Source organism: Micromys minutus (genome assembly GCF_963924665.1).
Source record: "Micromys minutus genome assembly, chromosome: 4".
Lineage (NCBI taxonomy): Eukaryota > Metazoa > Chordata > Mammalia > Rodentia > Muridae > Micromys > Micromys minutus.
In genome coordinates this window covers 79,770,882-79,785,403 of record NC_137973.1, presented here as the reverse complement: position 1 = coordinate 79,785,403, position 14,522 = coordinate 79,770,882, and the positions used below count along the sequence as shown (strand labels likewise).

The 14,522-nt window shown below is 40.3% G+C and overlaps 1 protein-coding gene across 5 annotated transcripts in view; it reads left to right on the top strand.

The window, feature by feature from the left end:
- Positions 1–3,960: 3,960 nt before the first annotated feature.
- ADGRL2 (adhesion G protein-coupled receptor L2) overlaps positions 3,961–14,522 on the top strand; it is a 133,028-nt gene continuing 122,466 nt past the window's right edge. For all 5 annotated transcript variants that reach the window (XM_080915614.1, XM_080915613.1, XM_080915617.1 and 2 more), the window contains exon 1: positions 3,961–4,115. In XM_080915614.1, the coding sequence (XP_080771740.1) occupies positions 4,043–4,115 (73 nt within the window). In that variant the 5' untranslated portion in view covers positions 3,961–4,042. The remainder of the gene's footprint in view (positions 4,116–14,522) is intronic.

Sequence of the window (14,522 nt, the reverse complement as noted above, 5' to 3'; positions counted from 1 at the left end):
ATGTAACGACGTGACAGAAAGAGCTGGTCAGTGGTGTTTCCCTTTCAAGTTGCTGACAGTTTAAGGCACATGGATGTTTATTGCAGCTCGAACGAAAAAGCAGGTTACCGACCACAGAGTCTGAACCGTCCAGGGCTGTTGGGATGCGCACAGTGCTGAGCTGTATTCCTGGAAGTCATTCCCCGGCTGGGAAAGGCTTCCTAGTAAGGGATACATTAATTGACTTTTACATGGCTGGGTAATAGGATGTAAAGATCTGAAGAGGTCACGGCCGAGGCAGGGGAGACAATGGCTTGTGGTTCACTGAAGCAAGTTAGGATGAAATAGCTGGGGTCTTCTGATTTGGAGAATGAGACAGAAGCACAGGAGGTTGTCTGTCAGAAGCTGAGGTTTGCTGAAGATTCTAATCAGAGCCAGTTGCAGGAGTCCCTGCCGTCTCCAGCTATAGTAAGATGTGTAATACCCGGTCTAAACTGTTCCGTAGTGTCCCTCTGCCCATTCCTCACTCTTTCTCTGCTCAGCTTTCCGGTGTGTTTGGAAAAAGATTTCCAGAAAATCTAAACACAAATAAGTAGTTAATCTGAGGTATTTTTCAAAGTAATCTTTTGTTTGCTGGAGGGATATTTAGTAGTCCATTTCTGCTTTTGTTTCTAAGTTTTATTTTGTTTTCTGACAACTACCTGCCCCCTCCATTTTTCTTTTGGTTGAAGCCTTTTAAATATCTGTCTGTCTGTGTATGTATGTATGTATGTATGTATGTATGTATTTTGTATGTATGTATTTATTTATGTATCTATATCTATGTATCTATCTATATCTATGTATCTATTTATGTATCTATGTATCTATCTATCTATCATTGCTCTATCTACCTGTCTATCTATATATGCCCAGAAGCCCCTTAAACAGTGATCCTCCTGCCTCAGTCTCCAGCATGTTTAGATTTTAGGTCTGCTGCAACATGCCAGACTGTGTCAGCTGCTTTGAGCTGGCGTTTGCAGGTGGTGTGAAGGGTTGGTCTGGTAGCCTCATTAGTGCCCGTGTGTTTCCTTAGGTTCCAGTTCACCTCAGAAAGAAAGCTTTATGGATTCCTTTCACCAGATTTATTTATTCATTCTATTCTTAGCTGAGTGTGGTGTGTAAGTATTTCAGTTTTCATTAACATTTGCTCGATGAAGGGTTGTTTTTAATTTGGGTCACAGCAGTAAAATCTGACTTAGTTTTCAAAAATGGCACTCAAAGTATGAACTTCTGGCAATAATTTTATTTGATGTGAAAGTGGGTTCATTATAGGTTGTAGAATGAGGAAGATGAATTTCATATTCTTTTCCTTGCTGCACAGGCATAAGAACTCTATCCTTATTTGCATAAAATAATCCATAATTTTACACATTCCAGAATCTTCTATTTACCAGAAACAACCAATTTTATTGGGTCTCCTGGTCAAGTGGACTGTGCTTTGTAAAGTGTGTTTCACATTCTCAAACCTTGAGAGTACATGGGATTTCAGTGCGTAAAATCTGCCTCTGAAGTTGGTGTGCTGGCCAAAGACCACAATAGAGGTCTTGGTTGTGTGGTTTCTCTTGCCTTTCCCTCTTACAGGCTGTCTGTCCTGTCTTGGCAGCCGTTTCCCACAAGGCAGACATCAGCTCTTGATTTCTTCCTTCCTTTTCTCCCCACAAACAAGGACTCTTTCAAATAGTGGGTGACCAAAGACAGACGGCTCTTGGATCGCTGTAAGAAACTGGAAACGGGTTTCCGAGTGTTGCAAGTGGGCACGCTGCCTGTGTGGAGAGCTAGCTCACTGAGAGAAAAGAACCTATTGGAAGGCAAACTTGGAGAGGCAGAATTCCTTGTTTGAACATGGAGTCATCTGAAGGCTGGTTCGGTTTTAGTTGTTGCAATGAATGCATATCGTTCACATGCTGGATTTTTCCTCAGCGGACTGGTCAGGTGTCTGAAGAGATGGAAGCCCGTGAGGAGTTGCTCACTGATGAGCAGTTGGGTATCAGAGCACCAGCCTTTTGATCTGTCTAACGTAGAGTACCTTTTGGGAACTTTGCCAGGTTCTCTTGTGACTAACCCTGGGGAAGACTATCAGAGTGAGCTGGCTGGTTCTACATATGGATTGGTGTCCAGTCTCCAGCATTATGTCTTGATGGCTTCCTTCTTTCTGGGTCGTTTGCACTCATGGTGGCTCTTTGTTTTTGTTTTTCTTCTTTTGATAGCAAAGCTCATGTGGGTGTCCTTAGAGCTGCCTGATCCCCACAGATCCTCCTAGTCACAGCCATACCTAAAAATCTCTTCAGAGCTGAAATATGGGCTGGAACGTATGTATGCGCATACGGGGGCCGCAATAGACATAGTTCTATCCCTTAACCTGTAGGCATGATACAACCAATTCCTTATAATAGAAATGTCTCCATGCCTTTCATCTGAGACCGGTGTGGAATTTTATATGCAAATGCTAGGGAGTAGATTCAGAGTAATTTGTTTCTTACATTCTTTCTGGTATATTTGTTGCTGACAGCTGTGATAATCCCTTTGTAGTTTGATGAATGTTATGTTTCAAACCGTTTAGAATTTGATCGCTTTTCCATTGAAGTTACATCACGCCAGGATAGAGGGGATGGCTAATAGAACACGGTACATGGGGCTTCTAACAAGTCTGAGTAATTCAGGTGATATGACAGAATACTTGATGAACAGGGGAATTTTGGTCTGCTGTTATTTTTCATACGCGAGTGATAGGATGTACATCAGCAAGACTTTTTTTGTTTTGAGTCACGTGTACAACCGGAGAGAGGCAAGGAATAGGAGTGAACTTATATCTTCCCACTTTATAAAACTCTTCAGTGAACACTAGGGTTGGTAGTCCAGTGGTAGAGGTCTTGCTTATCGGATATTAGGTCTTGGGTTCGATTCCCCAGTTCTGCTCTCCGCCCAAGAGCAAACACTAATCAATTTCACAGTTGCAGCTTGGGAAGGGTTTTTAACAGTGGTTTCCTTACTGTTGGTGGCCGGTCCAGGTATATTTGGGAGCCGTCTTTATCTCATGTACGCTGTAAGGCTCTTTGGATCCTTATATGATCCTACAAAGAAGTCGACCAGTTGTCTGGAAGGCTCCCAGGGGTCTGTCCCTGTGATCTTATGAGCTCAGGCTGGGACAGGAAGACCCTGAGTTTCAGAATAACCTAGAAATAGACGCTGTTCTAAAAAGAAAAGAAAAGACCCCCCCCCCCCATGCCATTGAAGATGCAGTGCTCACAGTCTTTGGGTATATTCAGGTCCAGTAGACTTGGTGATGTTACTTTCATCTTAGTCAGAGAAGAGCCATGCTAGGAAACCTAAAGCATTCACAGAAAGTGGCCTTGAGACAGGAACTAACTGCTCCTTCTGTGTCTGGTTAGCAGGGTAGTGGCTGGAGATGACATATTGATTGTCCTGTGTTGTAAGCGAACATGTTCTCAACCATTTACATTTGTTTAGAAGAATGATTTCATCAGCTCTATAATGTTGTACAAAATATTAAATTACATTGCTGTTACTCTGATCAACAAATGCTCACATATTTGTTATATATTTATCTGGAGATTTTTCTATATTCTAAAGCTAGTTCTTTGATCAAAAGGTTAATGCCATAGAGAGACAGATGTATTATCCCAAGTGATTTTCTGAGCTTCCGTGCTTTCCTAAGATAATATCATTACAAGAATATATACACATTTATATTAATGAATATGATTGTCTGCATATTTTGGAAGCTTTTTTCAGCATGCCTCAGATATTGTGTATGTAGGAGCCTTCCTGGATATGTGGTCAGCATGTATTTCATAGTTAAGAAATGGAGAGAAGGGAGTTTTGTGACTTATGCATTTACTGTGACGACATACCAGGGTCTTAGAGTAAGTGATTGATTTGTTTGTTTGTTTTTTTTTCCAGATATGAGGATCAATGATGCACACTGCTGGGCTCGATGAAGCTGGGCATTTATAACTAGATTCATTAAGGAATACAAGGAAAATATTTAAAGGGATCAATAATGGTGTCTTCTGGTTGCAGAATGCGAAGTCTGTGGTTTATCATTGTAATCAGTTTCTCACCGAATACCGAAGGTAAGACACAATCATTCTTTCTTAAACCCAGGAGAACCTGGAGGATCTCATTTGTCTCAAAAGTGGCTACATCCTTACTTTGTTATTTTAAAAATGGGCGTTGAATTCATTTTCTGTGTGTCTGATTAAATTGCTTTCATTACTGTTTTCTGGTATTAAAAAGTGCTAGATGCCTTATTTCATATTTTATATCAGTATAAATTTACAAAATGATTCTCAACATGTCCGGGTTGCCTTTGTTCCAGAAAACTTGAACTCTTTTGTCCTGACCCCTTGCACTGTATGTAGCCTTCCCTCTAAACTCTGTCTTAGATGTTCCAGTTCTTAGTCTTTCTGAGTCCTGTTAATGCAACATCGAGATACAATTTCTCGTTCAGGAATTCACAGCCACACTCTTTGCAGTGTGAAAACTGTTTAGAAAAATAACAGCTTTCCCTATACTTAAGAAAGACAGAATTTCTACCACTGAATTATAATCCCATTTCTTATAAAAATGTATAAATTATAAATAATTGTGAGTATAGTTCTCGTCACAGATTTTCAGAGGCGTATATACATACATATGTATACACACACATATATATATATAAATTCTAAATACTGAGATCTATCATTTATTAATTTCTAAATGGGTTTTTGATACCCACTGTTTATAGTGTTCATTATTACTCACTTTAAAGACAAAGCTCACCTGGGTGCTTTTTAGACCGGGCTTGTTAGACACGACCTAGTAAAATCCGGCTAGGAGGTCCTGCCAAAGTTTGTATTTGGCATAAAATCTATTAACTTTAAAGCATCTTTTAGTTTTAACACCTGCACATACAGTGGATTTTTTTTTATTCTCAATATAATAAAGGACTGGATATATATATATATATATATATATATATATATATATATATATATATATATATATATATATAGTTCTGGTCATTTTACATATTAATAGAAGGGTAGAAAAAAAAGAATGATATCAACGGTAGAAAAGGCATTGTCTGTTGTCTTTGTGAAAACCTCCAACCACAACTCCACATTTTCATTTTGTCAAAAGGAATTGCTCAAATGACTTTGGATTGGAAGTTGTGCTTGCTTCCTCGTTTTCTGCCTGCTCTCCCTGGCTCCTGCGTCGGGTATACTAACACAACTTAATGCCATTTAAATGATTAATGTCCTTAGAAATATTTCCGTGTTCAGAACACATATATTCACTCGGAAGTTCCAGGCAGGCTAGTGTTTAATTCGGGTATGCCACAGTCGTTTGCTTTAGAGGTGAAGCTAGGAGTCCAAAAGTGTATTATGTTGGAATAACTGGCATTATAGTGATAAACAGGCGGAAACTGAGTTTAATAATACGAATCTCAGGCTTGGATTGCTGTGAAAATCGTATGTATGGTCTATAATTTTGCATCTGTTTTTTTTTTTTTTTTTTGGGGGGGGGGAAGAACACTGTCTGAATTCCCGCTGTTCGATTTGAGTGTTTTTATACATTGAAAAAGATTCCAGGTGTGGACCAACGGCTCATTAGTCCAATAATGAAAAATTTTCCAATCAAGATGGAGAGCCCTCTGCCAGCGCAGTAGCTCCGCTCTGTGGGGGGCGGCGTGCAGAGGCTTTTTCATGACATGCGCTGGTTTTATTTCGAGCGTCACCTCTCGGGTCAGGATTCATATCCGTTCTTAAGAGAAATTTCATTTTTTCCTCATCAGGCCAGGGGTGTGTTGCTTTTGAAGGCATTCCCTCCTACTGGCAAAAAAAAAGAAGAAGAAAAAAAAAAGAGCCCGGGAGGGGCGTATACTGCTGGCTTTAAGAGTAGCCACAGTGGGCACACACTGCCAGAGCATGAGAGCGGGCGGCGTGTGAGGTTGTCTTAGAAGAGTTTCCTATGACACGGGGCTGCCTTTATTACCGAAATCAGATAACGATCTGAGGATGCCTGTTGAGAAACTAATCAAAGTTAGGTGTTCAGGCTACGGGACAGAAGTAGAGCTCCAACCCTCGGCCATTAAACCACTTCTTGCGTGGTTTTCCCTTTTCTTCAAGGTGTCAAAATGAACCTGGAGCTAGGCTGCTGTCATTAAGCTCCAGCCATCCTGTTGTCCCCCCCACAATGCCATGCCTAGCGTTTTTACGTGGATTCTGTGATTTGAACTCAGGCCCTTGGTCTACACAGCAAGCTCTTAGTGGAGGTCTGGAGTCCATCTTCCTGCTGTTACCCCTGCGGAGATGAGAGCTGTTCCATTGTCCTCCTGGGAGGAGGTTGCTGAGCTGGGTTTGCCCCTCTTTGCTCTTTATTTGGTGTTGAACCTGAGTGAGTCCTTGAGATTAAGAGATGCACACAGTAGGTCTCTAACTCAGGAGCTTATGGTCCTTTGCTGGGGTTAGGGACTCAAGAACCGGCTGGGGTTCAATAGAGCATTGCGATGCGACACCCTGAGATGTGTCATGGATTAAGCCTGCCTGCCAAGGCTAGGGACAGGACTGGATGCTTGGCATTATTTAATCCACTTTTGCCGGTTCTTTACCCTTTCAGTAGAAACCAAAAACCATAGGGTTTTCATAGCTCTAAAGGTAAAAAAAAATAGTGAAGGCCCCAAACAAATGGCATCTACACCCTCAGGGCTTTTCTTTTCTCCTCTGGGCAGGCTTTGTCTTTGGAAGAAGTGTGGAGGTTTCCTGTAGCTTTGAATGTGGTCTGTATTCAGTGCCCAGGAGAGGTGTGCCTCCATATTTGTGAGGGGTCTGTCCGTCAGTGGTTTGTATTATCTTCCCAGCTCTGGGTTGGAGAGCAGGTCCTTGTGCTTTGCTGGGTTGCCACTCAACGGTACCCCCACTGCTTCCTGTACCGGAAAAGCAGATTTGGTACTCATCTGAAATGTTGTAAGATGATAAAACTGATTATTCGAGAAGCCCGCTGCTTGTATTGTTTGTCCAGCAGTTTATCCTGTGATTTCTTTTTTTTCAAAGTGGAAACAACACCTTCTTCTCTTAAGTCTCCAATGAAGCTTTGAAGATTGTAGTGTCTCTGCTCGCACAGTGATTGTCTGAAGATCATATTTTGACATGTTTTGTACACTTTCTATTTAATTGAGTCATATTTCTGTAGAGTCACCGCTGCCTTTTACCAGTTAGTTCTATTGAGAACCTAGTGATCTTTGGTTATTTTGGCCAATTTTTATAAGCTTGGTAACCCACTGTGGACCCATGTATCAGTAAGAAGAAGAGAAAATTGACTTTTTGTGTCCTAGAGAATTAAATTATGCTATAATATTAAATTATGTTATATAATGGGGCCCTGGCAAGTATAAGTCACACGCAGGAAGGCTCGCTCAAGTGACAGGTTAGAAGGAACAAGAGTTGTTCAGCAAAGCTGGTGATATGGATTTTAGCCCCAAGTCTTTATGCCATAAATGTATCATTAGAGCTCAGAACTCTGAAGTCCAGTTAGTTAACTCAGATCCCATCGTGACTTATCATAGTTTGAAAGAAAAATGTTGTAATAAATGCAAGTGGCCAATAAAAATTCACAATTTTATAAACATCAAGAAAATCTGAGAACACACTGGTGGATCTAGTTGAAAGCTAGTTTTTAAATGGCTTTTTACACTAATGCTATTTGACTAAACTGATATTTTTAATATCAGTAGCTATGGACAAGAATGATTTAGAAAAGTTATTTTGGTATACTAATATTTCAGAATGATCTGATTTGTGGGGGGAAAAATGACTCTTCTCCACTGTTAAACTGAAGAGAGAGTAAAACAGTTTAGGTCACTAGAATTCGTTAATTCACATGACATAATAAATATGCATTCACATGAGCCTGCGTGCACACAAGCATCACATGTCAGCTTCCCAGAACCAGGGAACATCCTTGCCCGTTGGTGTCTGGTTTCCGGTAATCAGCCAGTCTGTATCCATCTCGGAAGATCCCATTGTCCTGGAGGAGGGACCGGGAGCTTTAGGATAATCTTGTGAGAAGCACGCAGTCCTCACACAGGCTAGCTAGGCAGTTACTGCTGTGGTCCCATCCTAGACTGTAAGGTTTGAAAATTAATTTTGAAAAAAGATTGTGATCTAAAAAAAATTTTTTTACTATGATTCAGAAGTTGGTCACACCATTTGTGTACTTGGGGTTCATGTAGTTTTATTTTATTTATTTATTTTTAATCCAGGAGAGAGATCAGGCTCTTTGAGCATGATTTATTTGTGTGGAGTTTTTTTTTTTTTTTTTTTTTTTTTAATTGTTTTGTTTCCTTAATCTGTCTTGCCAGTAAACTAAGAAAAGAGGGGAAGAAATTGAAATAGTCACAATAAATTGCAGAAATCCCATCGGCAGCTGGGGGTGACCACAGTTTAGTGGCCCTCCTAGGCTCAGTCTTGTGCTGTCAGCGAGGCAAACTGTTCAGCTTCTTCCTGGAGATGCCTATGGGGCTCCCGAGCTAGCTGACTTACAGAAGCCGTGTTCCATTTCACAGCCTAGCCCGCTTGCCTACTTTTGCTCTTTTCAGTGTGTTTGATTAGTTGATGCCTAAAACGTGAATTTCCAGCGAGGTACATGGGGATTTGGCTGTATGACTCCTATTAAACTTAATGGAAGTCATAACTCCCATTAAATTAATAGGAATTGTGTCTGAGCTCCTTGCATAGCTAATGTAACCTCATTGTTTAAACTCAGAGATCGGGGAAATTAGCATCCACTCAAAACAAAGCATTTACCCCCCCATATTTATATTTTTAGCAAACACTTACCTCTGTCTCTTCTTCGAGCCCCTTAAACACCCCGTATTGTGCTTTGTAAGTGTAGTATACTTTGACTGTGGCAGGGTTCTCCATAGGTGATGATGTACAATAGGGTTTAAAATGGAAATTTATTTCCATTTATAGACTCTACAAGACAGGGCTGTAGTTGGATATGAAATATAGCATAGAATTACTTCGTTTCTAGCTCAAGATATATATTTTTTCTGAATGTGACGTTAGGTTGCATGAATTAAAATATTAGGTGCATGCACACGTGCTTTGAAAAGCTCACTTATACTTTAGTAAGGAGTATGCTTAGGTCATTTAAAAGAAGCATTTATTTCATTTTACTTGTTTGTTTGTTTTTGAGACAAGGTCTCTCTACATAGCCCCAGTTGCCCTGGAACTCACTTCTGTAGAACATAGACCCACAGTGAGCCACCCACAGTGGTGACGCTGGGGTGCCTTCCCATTCCCGGTGTGGGTCATTTTATCTATTAGTTCTCACAGCTGATGTATCCTGTCTCCTAATTGGAGACTAATGGCAAGGACACGATTATTTTTTGCCTTCAATTCTGACTTTTTTGCTGTCTTTCATTTTTACTTTCCTGTTGCTGTTCAGCTCATCTCTTGTTTTAATAATCAAGTCTTTCCGCGACCGTTGGAAATGCAGCATAAATCAGTACGTCTGTCAGGACAGCCCCCCGCCACCCCCGCCCCGAAAGTCACTGAGGGTGTCCTTGGCTCTGTGTACTTTACAAGCTTTAGTTTTCAGATGGAAAAGACTGTATCAAATATTTATAGACGCAATGGTTCTTTTTCAATGTGAAGTACATTTTAGAAATACTGATCTCACGTGCAAATTAGCCATTTGTCATTTTTATTGGTTCATTGGCAACAATCAATAATCGATCAAAGGTAGCTTAATTAGAAACGCTAGCACTGAAAGCAGCATCCTTTTAGAGGCCCTTCCATTCTGAGAATTCTTTGTCATTCATTTCTTCCAGTTTTCAGGAGCTGCTTTCTCTATCTGTAAATCAACTCGGGTTCTTGCTCTCAAATCTACCACTGAGCTGGTTTGCAAAATCCGAGAAAAAGGTTCCTGGGGATGACTGAACATAAGTATTAATGAGGGGCTGGTACGCCTTGAAAACCGATTTATCTTCCGTGTTACTAAGGGAGTGTCTCACTGAAACATATGCTCGCTACCCGGTGGCGGTCTCATTTCTCTTCACCTCCTCTGCGTGACAGAGAATGACATATGACAGCCATACCGGCTACATGTATTAGACATCAGTGTGGATTAGCGAATATCTCCTGACATCTTTCAACCCTGCCTCTGAACTCCTTTTGTCAACTTGACAGAAGTGATTCCAAGAGAATACTAGTCCCGGCCCTGGGATCTCGTGGCTAAAATGCAAAGCTGAGAAGGGAATTCCCTATCTTCGCTCCAGGAAGCACAAACAACATTTATAATCTCTTCTTATCGGCATGGGGCTCTCCTGACTTTGACTTTCATGTCTGCCATGATTCCTGCTTTGAGAGCTTATTTTTCTTAAAAGTATCTCCCCGCTTTTATTCTGAGTGTGAAGGCAGCCCGTCTTCATGGGAAAAGATAGAGAATTTAAAAGAATCATGATAACATCCTAACGTTGTTTACACCTTGAACCTTTTATGCTTTTTTCTTTAGACACCTCTTATTCTTTATCTTCTACAATGTACACGGTGATGTTGTAGATAAACACAATATGTATCAAGCGAAAATAAATTCCTCATTTGCAGTTCTTATTGTAATAATGGCTTTCAATAGCCGTTAAAGAATTCGCTGTGCATAGACTTAAAAAGATTTACCTTCAACCTTCACTTACCAGACATTGGTTCTTAATTTTGTTTTGTTTAGGTATTAACTAGATAAATACCTTCATAGGAAATATTTCTATTGTGGCAAGGTGCTTCTTAAGGCTGGAATCCTAGAATTCTGGATTACCAGTCAGAGATGCAGGCGTGTAATTGCCTTTTCTAAGAGGGTACATGTTGAGAAGTAGTATGTGAGAATGCTCATGTCTGTATATTTTATTAGCAGTGAGGCAGATTAAGATAAAGGCCTTCCTTCTGTATTTCTAAGTTGGGGACAAGTTGTAAGGATAAAGTCATTTTTTTTGTAGACTTGGTTGTCCAGCAGTTAAATTCGATGTGAACTTCTCTTTGGTTTTTGTCGGCCACTTGGTCAGACGACAGTCCACTGATGGTGGTGGTCTCGTGGCATTTTTATTTGGGAAAGTGTTTTCTAGTTTGCCTGGTAGTTTAGTATTTATATTTCTTGGACAAGCTCCTACAAGAATTTAAGATGAAAAGATTTTGTAATAAAACACCAATTAAATGCAAACTAACTATCCTGATTTTGTTAAGTTTGCTTTATTTTTCAACCCCCTTTGGTTTATATCTGTTTCCCCTTAACTTTCCTCTATTTTCATGCTTACATCCATGTCTTAAAATTTTCTTCATTTGCATTTTCTTATGACTCTTAAAATAGTTTTAATTGAAATTTGTCAACGTTTCTGGTTGAACCCAGGGCTTTATTCATGCTAGACAAATGCTCTGCCCCTGGCTATGTCTTCAGCCCCCAAATTCTCAAGTTATTTACTTTAAAATGAAGTGAATGGATATTAACCCAGGTCTCTGTGGTTAAAGTTGATAGAAAGTCAAGATAAGAGCAGATTATTTTGGTAGCTGTTATAAAGAAAATAAGAAGAAAAGGCACAGCAAATATCACTTTTATTTTCAATGATTTGTCCTTGCTTTGAAGAGGTTTCTTTGTGCATGGAGCCTTAAAATACCAAGATTTGGCTTCATGCAGTAGATGCGTGTATAGATTATTAAGAAAGCTGTGACTGTCTGAATTAAATATTTTAAAATAATTAAAGAAATTTTAAAGTAGTAAATAATTAAAATGAGCACAAAGACAACATATCTTAGAAATCCCTCAGAATTAAAAAGAAAACATTTCCTGGAATGAAATAGATTTGGGTAACAGGGTTGTTTTGTGGAAGGGAACGCCAAAGGAGAGCCAGGTAAAGTTCCCTCTTATTTCCTTGCACGTTTATAAGTGCTAACTGTCCTGTCTCAGCATCTGTTTCCATTTAGCTGGTATATTTGTGGCTTGGTCATCAGCTCCCTCCCCCCATCTTCCTTTGGTTTTTATTCTTTTCTTTTCAGGATTAATGGGCTGTCCCTCTTCTGAAAATCCAAGCATTTGAGAGCAAATGTGCTGTTTTTGTTGTTGCCCGTGGTTTTTGCCCTAAAAGTCGTGGGAACGACCTCAAACCTGAAAGATTCTGAAAGCAGGACTAATTCTGGTCCTAAATATTTGAGATAAGAAATAGTCAAGATCCCAAGTGGGTGGCTCACAGCCTGGTGGTAGATTGAGTTGGTGCTTTTTCTTTGACTGAAGCCAGGGACATCAGGAGGCCATCGCTGACTGGTGGTGCATAGAGAGCCCATTGGATTTTGGATATTTGCTTTTTGATTTGTTCATTTGTTGGTTCTTACTTTGTTTTTAAGGTTGAGCTGATGTGGGCAGTGTCCTGTGATTTGGACAGGAATCTAGTTGGGAAGGATTCCGGGATTTCTTGTAATGGTAGCTTGGAGATTAGTAGTATAGAATTTTCCACTTTAGTGGTGAAGAAGCTAAGTCCTAGAAAGGACTGTTCGCTCACCAGGGCCTCCTTGCTGAGGAGCAGAAATTTCAAGGAGAAGTCATGCTGAACCTCAGAAATCACAGCCAGCACGGTGTGTGTTGGAATTTACTGCCCGTGTCTGTGAGTCTTGTGGGGATCTGAAGACGACCTGGATTCTGACTCAGTGTCTGGAGTGGGCTTAAATCATGGCTGAGGCCCCGACTGTCAGCCATGGATAGTCTCTCTGAGGAGATAGGTTTCCTGGAGATGTGGTTATTAAAACGTTCAGGCGATTCGAATTTGCATGATAGTGATTTCAGTCCTAGCAAGTCATTTGTTTTGAACCCAGACAACGTGTTTGAAATACCGAAGCATCCTGCTCAGTTTATGATCCTTAGTAAGGAATGGAGGAGGGCTCCTCAGGATGCGGGGAGCCTCGTTACATTTTGTTAGGTTTTAATCCCGATTTGTATGCTTGGCGATGACCTTTCATCTGATAATTTGCTTTGAAAAAAAAATCCCTGAACAACCTCACAGCCTGGCCTCTCCTTACTCTCCCCCTCCGTTCCCAGTTGTTCTGCCCTGCTTCTATGTTGCCCCACACAGACCCATTATTTTAATAGCATCTTAATACTTCGTTTTATTGTTTACAGTAACAGTTCAGCAGTCGTGTGATTGAAATGGTGTCCTTTGTCCTAACTCACTTGGAGAAAGTTGATTTTGTGTTATTTTCTGGTATTTTTTTTTTCAATAACTAACAGTATCATTTCACTTTAGTCTGGGTGTCTGTGGTATGTTAGGGCCGCAAGACTGCAGGCCTGAACGGAGTGAGTGCCTCAGGGTTAACTGGTCAGGGAAAGTGGCTTAAGGAAATTTGGTGTGCTTAGGGTCATATAATATTGTCACTCGGCAGTGTAATCAGAGATGTTCTACTTGTTTCTTTTCGTAGCAGATGATATTTCTATGGGATAGAGGGTATAATCCCTTTTCTGTCTTTCACAGACAAAAATAGGTTACTGATAATATCTAACGTTCTGAGAATAAAAATTGCCAAGTAAAGGTGTCTTCAGTGGTCTCCTGTGTCCTCACAAACTGGGATCAGAGTTAACAGCAAATTTGGCATTAAAAAGGTTGGGTTCGGGTGCTTTAGGTGTTTTTCTTTTTATTGTTGGTAGAGGGAAAGAACTTCAGACTTGGAGTTGGTAGTTTAGAATTTCGCACTTCACAGTTGGAGGAAGCCCAGACCCAGAAAAGCTGGTCAGGTTTTTGTTGAGCTTTTACTGCTGAGCCCAGCTTTGTCCCCAGAGAATGTTGTGTTTGGCTTCAGCTGGTTGACAAATATTCCTACCGCAGGAAAAACAAAACATATTCTCCAGAATAAAACATACTTCAAAATGTGTTGTACATAGTTGTTTAACTTAATGGCTATTTTCAAAGAGATAATTTGTTTCAAGGTCTTCGGTTCAATACCATTACACATTAAAACTCTCTTGCTGGGCAGTGTAGCCACACTTTTCTAACCTCAGTATTTGCAAAGAGTGAGGCTGGGGGATCACCAGAAGTTCAGACTATTCTGGGCTAATTTGAGGCTCACCTGAGCTATATAGGGAGATTTTTATCTCACCTCCTTCCCTCAAAACAAAACACCAAAGCTATACTAAAACAGATTTTTGATTTGCAACAAAATAATCCAGCAATGCAAACTCATCAGCTTTTAAAGCATCTTTAAAATTTATAGCAAGAAGTGTACCGTTTTCTAAGTAGTTTCCCTCTGAAGTTATCAGGTCTTGATGAAATGATAGACAGTTGGTATTCTGAAAGCCTGGGGGTAATTATAGATAGTTTGTATTTCTCAGGGATTGTCATCATAGCATAAAGTCAGGACTCCTCCCCTACCTCCAATCCTCCTTCAGGTTGGACAGTGGGTACCATTCTTCATTCTTTCTCTGTTATTCTGCTGGTCACAGGAAGCTTGCTTAATCCTGGGCTC